Genomic DNA, 16,839 nt, shown 5'->3' with positions numbered 1-16,839 from the left:
GGTTGCTACCCAAGCAGTCAATAAGCAAAATTTATCTGTGTTGATTACCGTATGAATATTCCTCATTCACTTACTCTAAGTCAGGGGTATCAAACTGGCGGTCTGCAGGCCGGATGCGTCACGCACAGGCCATGACCACCCCAGCTCCGCGAAGGGGGGAAAAACGTCACATGACGGTAATGTGACGCCGCAAGTTTGACACCCGTGCTCTGAGACATGCCTTTTGGTAGTCTCAGAGTAATCTCAGGTAGTCTCAGGTAGTCTTTTAAGTATCAATCAAGTCCCCCACAGTGGGCATCTCTCCAGTTGGTCATATTATTATTATTATTTTAATCTGAAAATATTTCAAATACTTTCTTTAAAAGCAAGGAGGAAATATTTTCTTGTATTACTCTTTATTCTCATCCTTTCTGAAATGTTGCCTGCATTAAAATTAGCACGCTAACATGGAGGTAGTCAAGATTTTCTGTTTATCTAAGTTTCTACCACCGCCTCCCCCCCAATTGTAACTAAAGGCCTATATTTACTTTCTTTTATAGTGATGATGCTGAGACTTAACACACGAACACACACACACAGTTTAAGCCATTTAAATGTGTTCCATAGTGTAGTATTTTGGTAAGATGATCAGAGTGCATGTTTTTTTCAAGCTGTTATTGTGCTGGGTTCAGACTAGAAAACTAGGGAAGAGAAAGACAAATTAGTGGGGCCAAGAAAAATTCTTAAATTAGATTTTAAATTAAAATATGTTTAATTGAATTAAATGCAATTAATATGATTTAATCCCATATATTTTATAATGTTGTGGGTGCCTTTCATTAACTCCCAGTTATGCTGCAACTTTTGGAAAACTCTGGAGTCTCCACTCCAGACACTTGGGGGCTACATGTAGCCCGAGGAGAATGCAATAATGATGGGATGACTGTAAATTTCTAAATGTTGATGTTGTTAATTACAGGCTCATGAATCAAGTGGTTTCTGTAAATTGTTTTTAACAGATTTCTCCACTTGTACTATAAGAGGCGAGAAGAGACCCATTCAAGAGAATGAGTGAACTGGAACAATTACGGCAGGAGGCAGAACAGCTCCGGAATCAAATCAGAGTAAGATGCCTTTCTAACATATTTCATGGTAACCCAGGAAGATCTTTTTGTGAAGAGATTTTATCTGCCCCTGTGCAGTTTTCTCCATAACCACCTTTCCTTTACGACGTAGGAGTCTTGAAAGACTTCAGGGCACAGTGCTGGGCCTCTTTCAGAGAGCCTCATTGGATGGATTGACTTCTGAAATCTTATCCATCCTTTTTGTGGTATTTGCAGCCAGGGAGTGTACTGTATGTGAACCTTTTGCCTAATGGCTTGCTGCTTGCCAGACCTAGCCTGCCAGAATGACTCTCTCTCTCTCTCTCTCTCTCTCCCTTAATAAATGCACTAACTTGGTAAGGATGCAAAACCCGTTCCAGCCATTGTTATGTAAAATAATCCTTTACATTTTCTTTTAAAGGATGCAAGGAAAGCATGTAGCGACACAACTCTTGCTCAGGTGGGTTGCCATTTACTTTTTCTTCCTGCTTCACTTTCCTAAGGAGCTCAGGCAGTTACAGCGTCTAAAATGGTTGCGCAGAGTCTGCAGTTTAGCAGAAGTTCCTTGTCTTATGCCCCTTTTCCTTGCCCAGGAAAAAGACAATGGGGGTTTTTTTATTAAAAAAAGTTTTACAAAAAATTTTACCACTTAATTCCCTCCCATCCCCTCCCACCCTCCTCCCTCTCCCTTTCCCTCTCTCCCCCACCCTTCCCTCCACCACCACCACCCCAGGACTTCCCAGAACAGAATACAGGTTATTGCATCTATCAGTCATAAGATAAATTACACCAATAAACCATAATCCATAATCTCTTCTCTCCCTTTAAAACCTTAACTCCCCTTTCTAAACAAGTACGTTAATACAATACAATTCTTACGTTCACTCTTAAACTGTTTAACACTTCAATCTAAAATTTGGCTTAAATGTAGTCGATCCAATTTTTCATTCCAATGTATGGAATGTATTCCAATGTAATCTACATTCCTTGTAGATTCTTTGAGTACATTAAAGTTTGTTTTCTTTCTTAAGTCCATTAAAATCCAATCTTCAAATCCATTAAGTCCATTAAAATTAGTCCAGTCTTCAAATATAAACAGTGCTACATCTTCCAATATATCAGTAACAAAAGTCCAACTATCAATATTGGATTTAAAGTCAATTTAGTCCTTATTATTCTTCAAAATAATGTCTTATATGATCCACCAAATTTATAATTCTGTCACACTTGTTAACAAATAATATCATTTTTCAATCCTTAATACTCCATCGCTTATTCTATTTTTCTCATTACCTTATTTAATCAAGTTTTATCCTAAATAATTTTTATAAATTCAAACAATACCATTTAACTTTAATCCAGATTCTTCCCCATTCTTCCATCACTTTATGTCAAACCTTAAAATTATTAATTCAAACAATACCATTTACATTTAATCCTAACTATTCCCCCTATTTCCATCACTATAAATTGCCAGATACTTTATAACCATTTTTATATATTCCCTAATAAAATATTTCTTTCTATTTTTATCAAGACTCTCCCAAATCCAATAATACAATTATTAACAAAGACAGAGGTTTTAATCTCTCTTCGGCATTGACTCTAGTCAATGCCTGCTAGTATGCTAGTATACTGGTAGTACCTCCTAGTATGTTTCCATAATACTGTAAAGGGGCTTGAGAAAAGGAATCAGTAAATCAAAATAGCACTCATGGCTTCCTGGACTGTAACCATTTGCTCAAGCGTAGTTCCATTTGCATACATCAAGCCCTATTTTTAAAATCATGGTTTATGGAGCCATCTGTAATTGGCCAGATTTGAATATTATACCAAGTCACAAATAATGGGTTTGTATGGGATGCAAAATCCCAAACTTACCATACCATACCATAGCATCAGCAGACTCTTCAAATAAAGAAATGGTACATGACAAATAAAAGAAACAACTTAGCATTGTATACTATTAAGTTATTTCTTATACTCGATTGTCATATATTCTTATGCGGTCCAGGAGAAGGTTTTGAAAAGTGTCCTTTCTCTTTCTCAGATCACCACAAGTCTTGACTCCGTCGGTCGAATCCAGATGCGTACAAGGCGTACCTTAAGAGGTCATTTAGCCAAAATTTATGCTATGCATTGGGGATCTGATTCAAGGTTTGTACAAATCCTTTCTGTTGTTGTGGTTAGTTGCGAAGTTGTGTCCAACCCATCACGACCCCATGGACAATGTTCCTCCAGGCTTTCCTGTCCTCTACCATTCTCTGGAGTCCATTTAAGCTCACGCCAACTGCTTCAGTGACTCCATCCAGCCACTTCATTCTCTATCGTCCCTTTCTTCTTTTGCCCTCAATCATTCCCAGCATTAGGCTCTTAACCAGTGAGTCCTTCCTTCTCATTAGGTGGCCAAAGTATTTGAGTTTCGTCTTCAGGATCTGGCCTTCTAAAGAGCAGTCAGGGTTGATCTCCTCTAGGACTGACGGTTGGATCGCCTTGCAGTCCAAGGGACTCGCAGGAATCTTCTCCAGCACTATAGAACAGAGGTGTCAATTCTTTGGCACTCAGCCTTTCTTATGGTCCAACAGGAGGGCAGAGATCGGCCTCAAGGCGCCTCACTTGTGGGGTGCCTCAGGGGTCTGTTCTCTCGCCTCTCCTGTTCAACATCTATATGAAGCCGCTGGGTGAGGTTATCCGTGGTTTCGGGGTGGATTATCATCTGTACGCTGATGATATTCAGCTGTACATTTCCACCCCGAACCACCCCAACAAAGCCGTTGAGGTGATGGGCAGGTGTCTTGAGGCCGTACGGGTCTGGATGGGGAGGAACAGGCTCCGACTCAACCCTTTCAAGACAGAATGGCTTTGGGTTCCGGCGTCCCGGTACAGTCAGCTTACACCATCGCTGACTGTTGCGGGGGAAGTACTGGCCCCCAGGGGAGGAGTGTGCAACTTAGGCGTTCTCCTGGACGATCGGCTGTCCTTAGAGGAACATTTGACAGCCGTCGCCAGGGGAGCATTTTATCAGGTCCACCTGATTCACCAGTTGCGCCCCTTCCTTGACCGGGATGCCTTACGCACGGTCACTCACGCCCTCGTCACTTCCCACCTGGACTATTGCAATGCTCTCTACATGGGGCTCCCCTTGAAGAGCACCAGGAGGTTCCAGCTAGTCCAGAATGCGGCCACACGGGTGATAGAGGGAGCACCGCGCTGCTCCCACATAACACCCATCCTGCGCGGCCTACACTGGCTGCCAGTGGCCTTCCGGGTGCAATTCAAGGTTTTGGTCACCACCTTTAAAGCGCTCCATGGCTTAGGACCGGGATATCTACGAGACTGCCTTCTGCCGCTGATTGCCTCCCAACGACCTGTGTGCTCCCACAGAGCGGGCCTCCTCAGGGTGCCGTCAACCAAACAATGCAGATTGGCGACCCCCAGGGGGAGGGCCTTCTCTGTGGCAGCACCGGCCCTGTGGAACGAGCTTCCTCCGGGGTTACAACAACTCCCCGCCTCCGGGCCTTCAGACGTGAACTGAAGACTTTATTATTTCAGCGAGCTGGACTAGCCTAAGAAATATTTTAATTAAATTTTAAATGGGTTTTTAATCGGTTTCTACCGTTTTTAGTGATTTGGCCATTAAAATATTTAGTTTTAATTTGGTTTTATATTGTTATTTATTATATTGTTGTATTTTAATATGGCTTGAACCGCCCTGAGTCCTGCGGGAGATGGTGCGGTATAAAAGTTTGATTAATAAATAAATAAATAAATAAATAAATAAACTTTCACATAATTTAGGTGGGCAAAATGTATATTTTTTTTAGAAAAGAGTTATTTGTTTCTTGGCCATATGAACAATAACATTAGGAAACAAAATTCTCTAAGCAAACATAAATTTAGATTCTTGGGAACATATTCAAAGCTTTAAAGAACCCCCTTAAACTCAATAATTCAAAGACAGATTTGCTGTATTTCAGGCTTGACTCCAAGACGTTCAATTTCAGCGTTTAAAAATAAATATTATATTTCTGCCCCCAAAATAGCTTTTTATTGAAAAAAGAAAAATGAACATGCATATATATTTACAGCAACGTATTTTGTAATCTGAAAACAGTATTTAGAAGATTAGCATTTAAAATGGAACATTAGAAATTTACAGTAGTTCCTTATTTTAAGCAGATAGGAAAGAATTTATTTTTAAGAATTAAGCTGTATATATTGAGAAGTTTTATTGTTGAAGGTTTTCCTGCATATTTTAGAATCCCATAACGAAATAGATTGGAAGTTTTTATGTAGATGGAGCCGCCTCAGTCATTTCCTGGGAAACTACCCATTTAAATTTAATACAAATAAATAAAACTCTTAGTGTTTTTCCTTTCCTCAACACAGTAATAGTGATAGAGGAAACTAAGCTTATGAAATCTGAACTTGCTTCCCTTTCTTCCAGGTAACTGAATAAAATAAAAGGAGGAAGCACACACATTATACTGTTGCAGTGAATAGGATATACCTATTTATCTTATTTTCGGCTGTCCGCTGTTCACCAACAGTGTACAATATTAGAGGGTCTACCAGTCAGGGGTGGGCTTCAAAAATTTTAGCAAGGGGTTCTGTGCCCATTGCTGGGTGGGTGTGGCCATGGTGGGCCTAGTCTGCCTCCTGCACCCTGGTGGGGGCGGGGCGTTTTTGCCCTCCTCGGGCTCTGGAGGCTTCCCTCGAGCCTCCAGGAGGGCAAAAACAGCCTCTTCAGGCTCTGGAAGCCTCGTTTCCGGCCTTCTTGAACTTCCGGTAGGCCCGTTTTTCGCCCTCCCCGAGCCTCCATGCGCACCCTGCACTTACCTACATCCAAAATGGGCCACGTGGGGAGGGGAGGGGAGGGGGGGATGGGCGGAGCCAGCCAGGAGTGGGATTTGGGGGTTCTCCGAACTGCACAGAATCTTAGCTAGAGGTTCTCCTGAACCCCTGCGAACCTCCAACAGCCCACCCCTGATCTACCTGATTCCTCATTTTAATGGTCAGTTTATCTGGGTTTTAATCTTGTACACTGGCAGCTTCAACCTGGTGTCCTCCAGTTTGGTTGGATGACGACTCGAAGCCAATATGACATTTATTTGTTTATTGAACTTATGTGCTGCCCGTCTCGCCTAGAGGCGATTCTGGGTGGCTTACAATCAATAAAAACAGCAATATGAAACATTAAAACAATAAAGAGGAATACTAAAAGTGCTTTAAAATTGACAAAAGTGGGAAGGTGCCTATAGGGAGAAGGTGGGGTTTTATCTCTGACACACGGCCCCGTTGGACCCTCAGGCCAGGTGGCAGAGCCGAATCTTCAGATCTTTTCAGAAGGCCAAAAGGGAAGGTACGGATTTCACCTGGGATGACACGATGTTCCAGAAGCCAGGAGCCGTGGCAGACAAGGCTCTTGCCCTGGACTCCCCCAGCTGAATTCCTCGACCGATGGGGTCCACAGCAAGCCCCTTATGCCAGCTTGGGTGGGACAGGCCAACTCCATTGAGATGAGACAGTTCTTCAGATAACCTGGACCCATGCCGTGATGTTTAGCATCAGGTTGGGGAAGAATTGGCTAGGATTTCGTAGAAGAACTAAGCTTTTCAACCTGTGGCCCTAATATCTTTTGCTTGTGCCCTAAGCTGTGTGGTTCACAAGTTGGAGAAAGAGAAATGGGGGTCGTAGTGAATGCACAGAATTTGCCTTTGAACTTTCAATTTGGAAACCACAAAGAGGAAGATACAAGGTTAACATATTAATACATATTTTGTTTTGTCTTTTTCTTCGTTTTATTTTACTATTATCTTTAGGTTACTAGTGAGTGCTTCCCAAGATGGAAAATTAATTATTTGGGATAGTTATACAACAAACAAGGTACAGTTGTTATTATTTTTTTAATATATTCAGTTTGAACATTTTATGCTTCTCTTGCTGATGGGCTTTATTTTTAGATTCCACTGCTGTTTTTTTAATTTATTTATTTTTTGTCCCCCATCCAAACCTCTTTATTGGCTCTGTTATTTCTTGATGGTTTTCAGGTTTCAATACAATTTCTTGTCTTGTTATTATTTTTTTCTGTGTTTGGAAGTATATGTTGTTTTCTCAAGCATGTCATAGAATATTCGGTTTCATTAATCTTAAAAATTCTGGCTCAAACACTTTGGGGATACAGTGGAACCTCTGGCCATGACCATAATTCGTTCCATAACTTTGGTTGCAACCCAATTTGGTTGTGACCTGAGCCTAATGATTGTCGGAAAGATATTTCCTAGCAATGGAAACGAAAGTCTCGTGTAGCCAATGACACGGAAGGAGAAATTGGCTGCGGCCATGTTTGATTGCCACCCGAGTACGTGTTCATGACCAGATTCAAAAAAATTTGTGAATTTTTTGATCGGAACACAATTTGGTCATGGTCAGAAGCATTCGTGACCAGAGGTTCTACTGTACAAACTGATGTTTGTTGAAATGTATATCGAAGTGCTTTGAGGTGTTAAGTTGTTCACGTTGGAAAGAAAAAGAAACTGTTCATTTTCATTTGATCGTGGGCAATAACAGTTGTGCCCTATAATCTCTTAAGATATTTTCAATGAACCATTCAGTGTCACTTCAAATGCAAATATGCACCTTTTTTTTAATCCTCTCCAGAGCCATTAAAAGGAGATCCGGGATGTTACAAATTAAGTGGGATTGAGACAAGTCCTGGGAAGAGAGGTCATTTTCATGGCACAATTTGTGGTTAGCCAGTAATTCTAGGGTTGTTTTTTTTCCCTTTCTTATACTCATTTGAAGTCTGGGATAGTATGAGATTAATTCACTATTCTTATATCAGAAAGCACTGAACGTTATTTTCAAAAAGTTAGGTAATTTTGCCATTGGAGGGTTTGCTATTTGCAAGACATATGGTTTGTCCTCTTTAAAACTGGTTGCAATGTAAGGTAATATTTTTAACCCATTAAACTGTTGTACTATTTCTTCAATGCCATTGTGACAACCTGCTGTAAAAATGATAAACTCGGTGAAATCCAGCAGGTTCTGACAGGTTCTGGAGAACCGGTAGTGGAAATTTTGAGTAGTTTGGAGAACCGACAAATGCTACCTCTGGTTAGCCCCAGAGTGGGATGGGAATGGAGATTTTGCAATATCCTTCCCCCAGGAGTGGGGAGGGAATGGGGATTTTGCAGTATGCTTCCCCTGCCACGCCCACCAAGCCACACCCACAGAACCGGTAGTAAAAAAAATTGAATTTCACCACTGGATAAACTTGCTTAGCTCGGAGCAGATCATTCTGAAAACTGGGCTGGAATATTAAAATTTTGAAGGAAAGTTCTGCGTTGATTTTGTAATGCCGCTACCCACACATTATTGCGAGCAAAGGTTCAGTTCATTACAGATAGTCCTCAACTTTAAAACATCAGTCACTGGCGACATTCGGAGTTACGCTGGACCTTCCTTGAAGGGTACTTATGACCTGAATTCAAAGTTCTGATGTTCTGATCCTTGGCAACTAGCCCACTTTTGTAGCTGTTTGCAGTGTCCCTGCAATCGTGGGACTGCCTTTTACTATGGTTTTGCCGAAAACAAGGATTTACTTCATTTTTGGCAAACCTGGTGTCAACTTCTAAACGGTTCAGGCCTGCCGCAGCCATTTGTCCATTTCTCAGATTGCCACACAGTGTGTGTGTGGTGGTGGGGGATGTCAGACCAGACAACAACAAGAGACCATCCCATGGGAACCAAGGTCATCTCAACAGGTGCCGGCCAGAGACTGAGGGGAGTTGCCAAGGAGATGTCAGAATACCTAAATGGACAAGGTGACCTGTGACCATGAAGGGAGGGAATGATCTGTTCTTTAATTATATTGGAAACTGTGGGAAATAGTTTGGAGCTGGTTTCATTTTCATCCTTGCCGAAACGATGCACTCAATAAAACAGTTCTTTGAGAAAGTTGAAAGTCTCGGAGTGGTGAATTAGTTTGGGTTCATCAGTGGCACCCGACCTATAGCAAGACATTGGTTTGCTTTACAACTGCAGTGTTCACTTAACGACTGCTGCAAAAGAATGTGAGTGGCCCGATTTACGACTGTAATGGAATGGTCATAACTTGAGAACGACCTGTATCTGCTGCTCCCTGTGCGATGGGAGTTGTTCCCATAGTATCAGTTAATATCTGCACCAGGTTTTTTTTGCATCTGATTTTCGAAGAAGACAATTCCTCATGGTGCTTTTTCTCCTCCCTCCCCCCCCTTTTTTTTATTTTTAAAGATGCATGCTATTCCTTTGCGGTCTTCCTGGGTAATGACCTGTGCGTATGCACCATCTGGCAATTACGTCGCTTGCGGTGGATTAGACAACATCTGTTCTATCTACAATTTGAAGACACGGGAGGGCAACGTACGAGTGAGCAGAGAACTCCCCGGCCATACTGGTCAGCTGTCCTTCTTTTTCTTTTTGTTTCTTTGACCATTTGTAATTGAACTAGAATGCCTTTAAACTTTCTCTTCTTGCCCTCTAAAAGGAAAGTTGGGGTAAAAAAAATAATTGCATATTTTACCTCTCTGGGATTGCTTTTAAAACAGCTTTGCTGGCTGAGGGAGTCTGGGAGTTGAAGTCCACAAGTCTTAAAGGGACCAAGGTTGGAGACCCCTGTTTTAAAAGGAATATTTTTTCCCCCAAATAGAATAAGGAATACATTTGCTAACATAGAATTTGGTCCCTTGATTCTGTGTTAAATAACTATTGTGAATATTGGGTTTTGTTTTGGTTTTTTTGCAATATTTGCACATGTGGCATTTGCTGCTTTTTATGTCCTGTCCAAACAATTTAAAAATGTCTATTATTAAGCATCCAGCAGATTAACTTTATAGTAAATGTTATAGACATTTATGGCTGGCAGCTAGCTAGCTATTTTATTATTTTTGTTTTGTTTTGTTTTTATTTTATTAATTAATTTAATTTATTATTTTAATTTAATTTAATTTAATATTTTTATTTTATTTTAGTTCGTTCATTTGAGTTAGATGCCACTGGGCCATCCCATTTCCAATCTGTTCACTGACTCAGCTTTCCCCAGATCTTGAAATTGTTCCTCTGACTTTAGACATTTATAGTTGTTCAGTACTGTATTAAAAATGTTTTTAATAAAGGCTGGAAGGAAGCGGAACTCTGGGCCTAATCTGAGTTGCAATTTGAAACAGCCAGGTTGCTACTGTTCTCTTTTCAGGGTACTTGTCCTGCTGTCGCTTTCTAGACGATAACCAAATTGTTACAAGCTCTGGAGACACTACCTGGTGAGTATCCTGGGATCTTCTTTTTTTTTAATGAGCTCCCCTAGCTCAGGGGTCTGCAAACTTGGCTGTTCTCCCTGTCGGGGGAAACAGGCATCAGGTCTGGGTTGAATCTCCTCGCTGCCGATTCGACCGAGTCTGCTAATTTTTTGTTTGCCGTCCCCGCCTCCTCTTAGTTCTCTCCAGCTTTTCGACTCGGTCCTGCCAGGGACCAGACGTGTCATTCAGCCTTTCGGCTTGGCTAATAGCTAATTAATGCTTTTGGAACGGTTTTTTCCACTTTTTTCAGATCAGCTACAATTCCAGCATGAAATTATTTGAGCTTCTGAATTCAAATGCTTTTACTTCACTTTGCAGTGCCCTGTGGGATATCGAGACAGGCCAACAGACAACTGCCTTTACTGGGCATACCGGCGATGTCATGAGTCTCTCTCTAAGCCCAGACATGAGCACTTTCGTTTCGGGTGCCTGCGATGCCTCCTCCAAGCTCTGGGACATCCGAGATGGGATGTGCAGGCAGTCGTTCATGGGACACGTGTCTGACATTAACGCAGTTTGCGTAAGTGACTATTGTGTTCGTGAATATATGGAAATAGGAATGCTTCTTCGTAGTGCTAGGTAGTTCTCTTCGGCATCCGCTGGATGGTTTGGGATTTTCCATCAGTGTATCAGATGTGTGCAAATTCTTTTCATCTCTTTCATCTGTGGAAGCCAACTTTTCATAGGCCAAGGATTTCTCAGGGATAGTTAGTTGGGCAGGAGGGTTAGTAAAGCTACAAGTGTATGCAATTTCTGGGGGTGCCAGTCTCTGGATGCAGAACTCAAACGTTCATCATCCACTCTTCAAAGTTTTAGAGCAGTGATCTTCAACTTTGTCCACTTGAAGCTATGTGGACTTCAACACCCAGAATTCCTTTCTCGCTGGGAAATTCTGGGAGTTGAAGTCCACACAGCTTCAATTGCCTAAGATTGGGAAACCCTGTTTTAGATGGCTAATTGTTCTGAGAACTCTCTTGTTTTGCTGATGAAGAAGAAAGAATTTGGCAAATGTTTTAAGTATATTAAGAATTCAGGCAAATGTAAAGCTTCAAGTATCACGCAAGATGCTGTTCTAATATTGTGTTTCCCCAAAAATAAGAACCTGTCTTATATATATATATATATATTGAACCCTGAAATAAGCGCTTGGCTTTATTGCCATGCGCTCAAAAGCTCGATTGGACTTATTATCAAGGGAGGTCATATTTTGGGGGAAAGGGGGTATTATTTTGAGCGCAGAAAGTTTAATAGTAAGTGAACTTCGAATGTTAGCATTCCAGAGCCAACCTCTTTCCCTCTCCCTGCTCTCTTCCTCCCTCCCTTGCCCCTCCCCCCTCGTCTGCATTTTTCCTATTCTTGTTGCATTTCACAGTTCTTCCCAAGCGGCCATGCCTTTGCCACTGGTTCAGATGATGCCACCTGTCGACTCTTTGATCTTCGTGCAGACCAGGAGCTCATGTTGTATTCTCACGACAACATCATCTGCGGGATCACTTCTGTAGCTTTCTCAAAGAGTGGACGCCTCTTTTTGGCGGGCTACGACGATTTCAACTGCAATGTTTGGGATACCCTGAAGGGTGAACGTGCAGGTGAGTTAAAGCTAATAGGTTAATAGGAGCCGGAAGATTTAAGTGCGTTAACTTTTCTATTGTGACTGTTGTATGGGATAGCAATAGCAGTAGCACTTATATATCACTTCATAGTGCTTTACAGTCCTCGGTTTACAAAGTCAGCATATTGCCCCCAACAATCTGGGTCCTCATTTTACCAACCTCGGAAGGATGGAAGGCTGAGTCAACCTTGAGCTGATGAGAATCGAACTGCTGGCAGCCACCCGGCGGTCAGCAGAAGTAGCCTGCAGTACAGCATTCTAACTACTGCGCCACCATGGCTCTGGGATGTCAGTTACAATATGTGGCATACAAATTCATTGTTAAGCGATTGAGTCCTGGTTTTTGAGCTCAAAGCCTTAACTGTTAACTGTTTTCCTGAAGGGTTATCTTTTAACTATAGCTGGATCGATCAAACGTGCCTCAGAAGTTACCAGTCATGGCCCTTCATCTCTGGAAGTCTCTTTCATTTGTGCATGCTTTGCATCTTTCATCTTTAGCGCTGTTTTTTTTTTAAAGAGGGGGGACAACGTGATGATTCAATGGTTAAAGGTGCCGAGTTTGTCAGCTGGAAAGCTGATAGTCCAGGTTCAAGACCTGAGCTCAATGCGGTGGGGTGAGCTCCTGTTATTTGCCCCAGCTCAGGGCCACTTAGCAGTTTGAAAGCATGCAAAATCAAGTAGATAAATAGGTACCACTTCAGTGGGAAGATAACAGTGTTCCCTGCGCCTCGGCATATAGACTACAGCATAAACCTTCACTTTTATTTTTAAGAAAAAAAAATTACGCATTTGCAGAAGCGTTTCACTGTTGCCTTGATTTTCCCAACTCAAATCGACTGTTCTCATGAAGGGTTTGTTTGGTTTTATTTTTTGTACTTCAATCCATTCCCTGTGGTTAAGGCATTTTGTGTGAGAACTTATTTCTGAAAACAGATACAATATACACCTATTGAAAAACATGAGAATTGTCAATGGGACTTTTGAGGGCTGTTGGTTTAATTACTCTGCTCTTTGACCCTTTCAGGTGTTCTCGCTGGTCACGACAACCGAGTCAGCTGCTTAGGAGTGACTGATGACGGCATGGCTGTAGCTACAGGATCTTGGGACAGTTTTCTCAGAATCTGGAATTAACGTGGCGTTTGAACCCCTCCCCTCCACCAATAGACACGCACACCTTCTCCACTGAGATCTGGAGAGAGCAATGCTGCAGCCTCTTGCTGTGAAATAACATTTCTACTTTGTATTTACAGGTGAAGTTTTTCTACTTGCTGATTATTGCATAAGTAGGCTTTCTGTAAATGAAATTAAAACAAACACACAGAAAGAACGAAGAAGTGGTAGATGGGAGAAATCAGTGACTTTTCTTTCAAGGAAAAGAGAGAGAGAGGGCGGCACACCCTCTGTTTGTAGTGAGCAAAGCTAAAAAAATAAAATAAAAAATAAGCCAGTCAGTTAGCATTTCGTTTGGCTACATTTGCCCTGAAGGGATTTCTGCTTGTGCCCCAGTCCTGCTAATTCTGTACCTTTTTGTACATAATTGAATATACACATAGCAGCCAATCATGTAACATTTTGTCTGTAAGTAAAGGAACAATGTTCGCGTTTTTTTTTTTAAAAAGAAACTGCATTTATATAGCTCTACGTTTAACCTAAGATGTAGCTTCTGAGTTCTGCAGTGGATCGGCTGGTCTGCTGTTATAATTTCCCCCCCCCCTTCGTGAATTTACTGTAGATAAAAGTGTGAAGTTAATGAGCTGTTTGTGAAATTTTATAACAGAGTGTCTGTATAAAACAAAACAAACAAACAAAAAAGGAAATCCCTTGATGACTCTTGTGACACTTTGCCCCCTTTCTTGCTCGATGACTTTTTCTCCCCCTTATAGTGGCAGCAGATCCCAGATAATCCATTAGAAGCTAAGGGGCTCTGATCACCACAGAGTTAAACCAATGATCAGATGCATAATGTAAGAACTGAAATGTTTTTAAGGATTTAGATTTTGAGCTTCCTTCTAACAGCCTCTAATGAGATTAGGGTGAGGAAATTGAAGGATACATATTTGCTTGAGACGGTGTTTGATGGATGTATTTTTGTGGGGAACTGAATAATTGTAATTGAGACATTTCTTATCTTCTGTAAACTTATTGTCTAGCTTAAGACTGAATGTGGGGCCGCTTCCAATTTCTAGCAAAGGAACCTGAATCCTCTTTGAACTGCATCACTCCAAACGTATGTGGGGCATATTCTGAGTGCATCCACATATTATAATTCTATTTTATATATTCCAGGTAGAAAAGTTTTCTCTCGTATGAATCTTGCATAGGCGGGGGGAAGTTGTTACTATTGCCTCTTTAAGACTCCAGCACAGTGTTTCTCTTGAAATCTGCACTCATTGCATGAAGACTCTTTAATACTGCATTAGTATTACCTCTTTAAAACTCTTAGCACAGTGTTTCTCAACCTTGGCAACTTTAAGATGTGGGGGATTCTGGGAGTTCAAGTCCGCTCATTTTAAAATTGCCAAAGTTGAGAAAGACTAACCTGGTATATGTCACATCAATTTTTTAATCGGCTATTTGAAACTTCAGTTAAACCCATCACTCACTACAAGAAGTGCAGAATGCTCATTTTAATAGCTGCTGTGCCAACCGATGGGGCGCGTTCACTTAAGACATTCCAGAAAACTGAACTGCCTTTTTAAGTTTTTGTGTTTGTTAAGTCTCGGGGAAACGTTAACAAATGAACTTGCCTTCCCCAGCCTTCCTCTTTCCTTAAAACCGATCCCATTTGGAAAGACTTCCCGTGACTCGCTATGGCTTGAGTCTTGTCCAGAGCAGCAAGTATTGTAGGATCCTGCTTTTGGCTTTTTAAATTTTTGAGCGGAGGTCATCTAATAATCGGCCGTTGGAATTGTCCTGTACTCGTAAATATACAAATGGGTAGCTGAAAACGTGCTTTAGGAAAATCCTCGAAATTAGTTTTCTTGCTGTCTGTACTTGTAGCAGGTATGAAGTGGATCTGATTCTTCGGAAGTATTCATGGATTGGCCTGAAATGTAGATTCAATTCTATATTAATAGTCTGATTTGATGGTAGAGGAACGATCCAATGTTATATGTCCCCTAAAATCTCCACTGTCTGAACATAGGTTGGTAGTTCTTGATATTTTCAAATATATTTTGCTGCAGTGCCATTTGTTTTCTCAACTTCGACCAATTTTTTTATCCTATATTCCGGCTTGCTTTTTTTTTTTTAACTGGTGGCAAAAGTGCCAAAGCATGTGCCAAACGCTTTGGATGTAGGAACTCTTTAACAGTCCATGAATCCTCTGTTAACATCCAGAGAGAGAGAGAGAGGTGTTCTTTCAAAACAAATATTATACGTGTTAGGATACATCCATGCAGCTTTTTCCTATCTTTGATAGGATTCATTCTTTTCACATCTGATACCGATGTTGATTTCACCCCAAGGGATTTATTATGATTTTTCTACTGTTGTAATACAGCTCTTCATTCTACGATCACCTCACCCTTAGTCCACTACTTGGTGTTCAAGATATATTTTGTAAAGGGCCTTAAGATTGCCTTGCATGAGTAAGAAAAATTTGCCCTTTTAGGGGAAAAAAGCCCAGCACAAAAATATTCGCGGCAGTGATTGTTCAGTTTGCCAAAGAAGCTGGGAGCCATCACACAGTCTCAGTTTTATTACTTTAGTACAGGGATGTCCAACCTTGGTAACTTTTAAGACCTGTGGACTTCAACTCCTAGAATTCTCCAGCCATCCACGCTGGCTGGGGAATTCTGGGAGTTGAAGTCCACAGGTCCTAAAGCTGCCAAGGTTGATCCATCCCCGCTTCAGAGTTTTGATTATCCTACTTCATCAGGAATCGTTTGTAAACCACATATTGGATTTTGGGAATAATTCCCCTAGAAAGCAGAACCGGTTGCGTAAATAAGTGGCTGGATGTATCTCAGAGTCCTAGCGTAAACTGTAGGAATTAACTGGTTTCCCAATTCGATTTGCCAAAGTACATTTGCCTGGAATGCATAAAATGAAGCAGGGGTTTGAATGGATGCCCTGCAGTGGGGATTGGGCAACCTTGTGGAGCCTGGAGATGTCTTCCTGCCCTCCCATCATGGAGTTGAAGGATTTATAGCTGCTGTTAACATCTGTGGAGGAGGCAGGGCTCAAATTTCAGACTTTATTTTTTCCCCCCAAAAGAGATTAAGGCAGGGGTCTGCAACCTTGGTCCCTTTAAGACTTGTGGACTTCAACTCCCAGAGTTCCTCAGCCAGCTTTGCTGGCTGAGGGACTCTGGGAGTTGAAGTCCACAAGTCTTAAAGGGACCAAGTACAAAGCCTTAAAGTACTTAAGTTTCCTCCTTCACTCTCCTTCTAAATGGGGAACATCAACCTGATCAGGTTTGCTTTGCTGCTCCACTTCCTTACTACATTTTATTACAAAATCTGAACCTAAACAGATTGCTGGAAAAAAAATACTGAATAATTAAGAAGCAGAATGCCCCATTAAATAGAAAAATGGGTGCTTGAAGCCTCTGCAAAGTGAAGGCCCTGTTCTGAAATCTTCACTCCTGCCTCTTCGGGTCTCTCTAGGCTACCCATTCCTGTCCTACAATGCAGGGTTTCCCCAACCTCGGCAATTTCCAGGCATACGGGAGTTCAGCTCCCAAAAATCCACAGCCGGCATTGCCACGGAGGAGAATTCTGGGGGTTGAAGTCCACCGAGCTTCAACTTGCCAAAACCCTTGAGGGTTTTGATTTCTGCTCTTGTTCCTTCTCTATTTTCCTGC

The 16,839-nt window shown here is 41.5% G+C and overlaps 1 protein-coding gene across 1 annotated transcript in view; it reads left to right on the top strand.

Annotated features, from left to right (window-relative positions):
* Nucleotides 1-13,642, top strand: part of GNB4 (G protein subunit beta 4) — a 38,866-nt gene extending 25,224 nt beyond the window's left edge. The window contains exons 2-10 of the mRNA XM_058189088.1: nt 999-1,103; nt 1,504-1,542; nt 3,133-3,239; nt 6,905-6,968; nt 9,360-9,522; nt 10,318-10,384; nt 10,739-10,940; nt 11,793-12,009; nt 13,057-13,642. Of these exons, the coding sequence (XP_058045071.1) occupies nt 1,047-1,103; nt 1,504-1,542; nt 3,133-3,239; nt 6,905-6,968; nt 9,360-9,522; nt 10,318-10,384; nt 10,739-10,940; nt 11,793-12,009; nt 13,057-13,163 (1,023 nt within the window). The 5' untranslated portion in view covers nt 999-1,046 and the 3' untranslated portion in view covers nt 13,164-13,642. The remainder of the gene's footprint in view (nt 1-998; nt 1,104-1,503; nt 1,543-3,132; nt 3,240-6,904; nt 6,969-9,359; nt 9,523-10,317; nt 10,385-10,738; nt 10,941-11,792; nt 12,010-13,056) is intronic.
* Nucleotides 13,643-16,839: the final 3,197 nt, after the last annotated feature.

Source organism: Ahaetulla prasina, chromosome 6 (assembly GCF_028640845.1).
Source record: "Ahaetulla prasina isolate Xishuangbanna chromosome 6, ASM2864084v1, whole genome shotgun sequence".
NCBI classification, from domain to species: Eukaryota; Metazoa; Chordata; class Lepidosauria; order Squamata; family Colubridae; genus Ahaetulla; species Ahaetulla prasina.
Note: the sequence above shows the minus strand (reverse complement) of the source record. Positions and strands in the feature narration are given on the sequence as shown.